Consider the following 5000-nt stretch of genomic DNA (forward strand, 5'->3'; position numbering starts at 1 on the left):
ACTGAAGACAGTATTTGGTGAACATCGTTTTGTCCTACTAATTTTGGCGGTCCTTGAACTCACATAGTGTGGACTGTGACGCAACAGTTTGTTTACATGTAAAATCTTCCACTCCTTCTTTGTCTCATTTTGTCCACCAAACGTTTTATGCTGTGCTGTGAATGCACAAAGGTGCGCTTTGTTGATGTTATTGACTTGTGTGGAGTGCTAATCAGGCATATTGGTCAGTGCATGACTGCAAGCTAATCAATGCTAACATGCTATTTAGGCTAGCTGTATGTACATATTGCATCATTATGCCTCATATTTGAGCTCATTTAATATCCTTTCCTTTTATCCTCTATCCTCTCATGACACATTATCTTTATGCAATATTGGCTGCATTTCTGATAGTTGTTTGTGTGCCATGTTGTTCCAGACCACAGCAAACATTACCTAGCTTGCCAAAGATTGGTAATAAATCTATTAGAAGAAGACAGCCTGCCGTTTCCTTTAACTTGGACACACACATCTATACCTTTGGTCATTAAAAGCCAGTAATTTCAGGAGTTATCTCACCTTCTGAGTAGCCTCTGATTAACTAATGATTTCTAATGTTGTAAAAATGTGTAGAATAAATATTACATTTCAACATTTCTGTCAACGAAGATTTGCTTCAGCCTGCGACACATAGTCATTTTGATAGTAGGCTATTATAGCTAATATAGACACTTACCTCATGTGTTGTCTTCATTATAAGACTTATATATGGCTTTTAATTTTTTGCGGCTCCAGACATTTTTGTTTTTGTATTTTTGGTCCAATATGGCACTTTCAACATTTTTGGTTGCCGACCCCTGCTATAGACAGTTTTAAAGAAGAATTATTGTCACATGTACATTTTGTTGACTGTAGTTCAGTCCAAATGTAAAGACGATGTCGTTAAAAGCGTGAACACAATGTTCTGACCCACACATGTTTCTCAGTTGCAGGCTACATCCCGACTTCTCCCGCCAGAGAAGCCAGCAGCACACCAGTTCCCAATAAGATCCCCAAAGCTCCAACTGAACCCTCTCAAAGAGGACCGTCAGTGGTCAAGTAAGTATTTGAAAACCAAACATGTCTTCTTTACAGTCGTTCAGGAACATTAAACTTATTTTTAACTATTACCGTAATTCGGATGGCTACCGAAACTCTGTTCAAAATGGGCCTGGGCAAATTAAGGCCCGGGGGGCCACATGCGGACCTTTTCAATCTGGCCCGCCGGACATTCCTATATAATTTTTTTTAGATCATTAAGATGGAAACTGTAGCTGCCATTATGATGTGCATTGATGTTTTCAAATGAGTGTAAGTATTGAACTATACAAAGTATTTCAATGGTTGGAATCTGCGCTTTTGCACGATATACTAGTTACTATGGTAATCTAATTAGTTACTATGGTAATCTAAGTCACAGCAGCTCAGACGAGGCACCAAACAATGTGGGTGGGGAGCGTTTCCACAGAGTGTTTACAGAGCGGCCAGCCTGAAATGTGGGTGTCAGGGACAGACGCGGAAGGAGATTTTACAACAAAGTTCTAAAGTTTAGTGATGTATCACAGTGGTCCCCAACCTTTTTGTAGCTGTAAACGCTTGAAAATTTGTCCCACGGACCGAAGGGGTGTATGTTTTTTTTATTTTTTTTTTTATTTTTTGGTCATAACACACTGACTTGTAACTCGCACTTTCTCTATGTATTGCACTTGTATTTTAAGTTGCTTTTCATTATGTCATTTCAATTTTGTTATGCGTTTTTAATCTCGTGTCATTTTAATTGTTCATGTTAAATGTGCCATAAAAGGACTACAGGTGGAAATTTAGAATGGTTCTAAATGTGATGCAGCCACCTTTTTAACGTAACTGCACATCGTCCTTCAAATAAACAAATAGAATATCAATCAATCAATCAATGTTTATTTATATAGCCCTAAATCACAAGTGTCTCAAAGGGCTGTACAAGCCACAACGACATCCTCGGTACAGAGCCCACATACGGCAAGGAAAAACTCACCCCAGTGGGACGTCGGTGAATGACTATGAGAAACCTTGGAGAGGACCGCATATGTGGGTAACCCCCCCCCTCTAGGGGAGACCGAAAGCAACGGATGTCGAGTGGGTCTGACATAACATTGTGAAAGTCCAGTCCACAGTGGATCCAACACATCAGCGGGAGTCCAGTCCACAGCGGGGCCAACAGGAAACCATCCCGAGCGGAGACGGGTCAGCAGCGCAGAGATGTCCCCAACCGATGCACAGGCTAGTGGTCCACCCGGGGTCCCGACTCTGGACAGCCAGCACTTCATCCATGGCCACCGGACCTGTGCAACTCCCCCTCGCAAGGGACAGGGGAGAAGAGGAGAGAAGAAAAGAAACGGCAGATCAACTGGTCTAAAAAAGGGGGGGTCTATTTAAAGGCTAGATTATACAAATGAGTTTTAAGATGGGACTTAAATGCTTCTACTGAGGTAGCATCTCTAACTGTTACCGGGAGGGCATTCCAGAGTACTGGAGCCCGAATAGAAAACGCTCTATAGCCCGCAGACTTTTTTTTGGCTCTGGGAATCACTAATAAGCCGGAGTTCTTTGAACGCAGATTTCTTGTCGGGGACATATGTACAATACATTTGGCGAGATAGGCTGGAGCTAAACCGTGTAATATTTTATACGTAAGTAGTAAAACCTTAAAGTCGCATCTTAAGTGCACAGGAAGCCAGTGCAAGTGAGCCAGTATAGGCGTAATATGATCAAACTTTCTTGTTTTTGTCAGAAGCCTTGCAGCCGCATTTTGTACCAACTGTAATCTTTAATGCTAGACATAGGGAGGCCCGAAAATAAAACGTTACAGTAATCGAGACGAGACGTAACGAACGCATGAATAATGATCTCTGCGTCGCTAGTGGACAAGATGGAACGAATTTTAGCGATATTACGGAGATGAAAGAAGGCCGTTTTAGTAACACTCTTAATGTGTGACTCAAACGAGAGAGTTGGGTCGAAGATAATACCCAGATTCTTTACCGAGTCTCCTTGTTTAATTGTTTGGTTGTCAAATGTTAAGGTGGTATTATTAAATAGATGTTGGTGTCTAGCAGGACCGATAATCAGCATTTCCGTTTTCTTAGCGTTGAGTTGCAAAAGTTAGCGGACATCCATTGTTTAATTTCATTAAGACACGCCTCCAGCTGACTACAGTCCGGCGTGTTGGTCAGCTTTAGGGGCATGTAGAGTTGGGTGTCATCAGCATAACAGTTGAAAGCTAACACCGTATTTGCGTATGATGTCACCCAGCGGCAGCATGTAAATACTAAAGAGTGCAGGGCCAAGAACCGAACCCTGGGGAACTCCGCACGTTACCTTGACATAGTCCGAGGTCACATTGTTATGGGAGACGCACTGCATCCTGTCAGTAAGATAAGAGTTAAACCAAGACAAGGCTAAGTCTGACATACCAATACGTGTTTTGATACGCTCTAATAAAATATTATGATCGACGGTATCGAAGCGGCGCTAAGATCAAGAAGCAGCAACATAGATGACGCATCAGAATCCATGGTTAGCAATAGATCATTAGTCATTTTTGCGAGGGGCTGTCTCCGTAGAGTGATTTGCCCTGAAACCGGATTGAAAAGGTTCACAGAGATTGTTAGTCACTAAGTGTTCATTTAGCTGCTGTGCAACATTTTTTCGAGAATTTTAGAAATAAACGGAAGGTGGATACTTTAACCTGTGGCAATATCTGATCAAAATCTCTTTAAAAAAAATACATTTTAATAGGACTGAAGTTATTTGACAAATTTGAGCAAAAAAAAAAAAAAAGAATTACTTTTATATCCTGTTTGTCTTTGAAGATAGTTAAAATGATTTTCCCCAGAAGGTTTTTATTGTTATGTCACTTAATTATACTGTGTTTAATCAATATTATGTTGAATGTTGCAGTAAAAAATTAAAAAGCTTCTTTTCTATTTTTTAAGTATCGGTTCAGGCACCGCATTGGCAGTTTAAACGACACCCATCACAATTTTTTAAACTTTTCAGGTGGAGTTCTTTCCCATTCTTACTTGATGTCCAGCTTAGTTGTTCAACAGTCCGGGGGTCTCCGTTGTGGTATTTTAGGCTTCATAATATGCACACATTTTCAATGGGAGACAGGTCTGGACTACAGCAGGCAGTCTAGTACCCGCACTCTTTTACTACGAAGCCACGCTGTTGTAACACGTGCAGAATGTGGCTTGGCATTGTGTTGCTGAAATAAGCAGGGGGCGTCCATGAAAAAAGACGTTGCTTGGATGGCAACATATGTTGCTCCGAAACCTGTATGTAGCTTTCAGCATTAATGGTGCCTTCACAGATGTGTAAGTTACCCATGCCATGGGCACTAATACACCCCCATACCATCCCAGATGCTGGCTTTTGAACTTTGCGCCTATAACAGTCCGGATGGTTCTTTTCCTCTTTGGTCCAGAGGACACAACGTTCACAGTTTCCAAAAACAATTTGGAAATGTGGACTCGTCAGACCATTTTGCATCAGTCCGTCTTAGATGAGCCCGGGCCCAGCGGCGTTTCTGGGTGTTGTTGATCCCTCACTAACTAACAGTGTTTCACAAGCTGCATCCACCTTTTGTGTTCACAGCTGCACTGACAAGAACCTCAATGTCGAAGGGTGTTTACAGAGTAACGTGGTGACAGCTCCACATGGTTAGTATTCATCATGAATATATCCAATATTCTCAAGTCGTTCAGTCATGTGATACAAAAATATTTAACCTGTGTTTGGTGTTCCAGGAGAAGGACTTCACATCAGCTATGTGATAGGCGGAGTTTTGACCATGCTGGCTATTCTCATCCTCATTGCTGCTTTGATTATTTATCGGTGAGTTCCCACTGAGTGTTACATTGTATGATATTTTGTTCACCACGGTGAGTAAGATCCCTGTGATTTCCGCCAAATCAACAGACATAAAAAGTCCAAGTTTGCCG

The 5000-nt window shown here is 41.5% G+C and overlaps 1 protein-coding gene across 1 annotated transcript in view; it reads left to right on the plus strand.

The window, feature by feature from the left end:
• LOC133639767 (low-density lipoprotein receptor-related protein 4-like) overlaps positions 1–5000 on the plus strand; it is a 113897-nt gene that overhangs the window by 97572 nt on the left and 11325 nt on the right. Inside the window, exons 32-35 of the mRNA XM_062033365.1 lie at positions 966–1077; positions 4654–4718; positions 4806–4893; positions 4978–5000. The exon at positions 4978–5000 is cut by the window's right edge and continues 119 nt beyond it. Of these exons, the coding sequence (XP_061889349.1) occupies positions 966–1077; positions 4654–4718; positions 4806–4893; positions 4978–5000 (288 nt within the window). The remainder of the gene's footprint in view (positions 1–965; positions 1078–4653; positions 4719–4805; positions 4894–4977) is intronic.

This window comes from Entelurus aequoreus, linkage group LG02, assembly GCF_033978785.1.
Source record: "Entelurus aequoreus isolate RoL-2023_Sb linkage group LG02, RoL_Eaeq_v1.1, whole genome shotgun sequence".
Lineage (NCBI taxonomy): Eukaryota > Metazoa > Chordata > Actinopteri > Syngnathiformes > Syngnathidae > Entelurus > Entelurus aequoreus.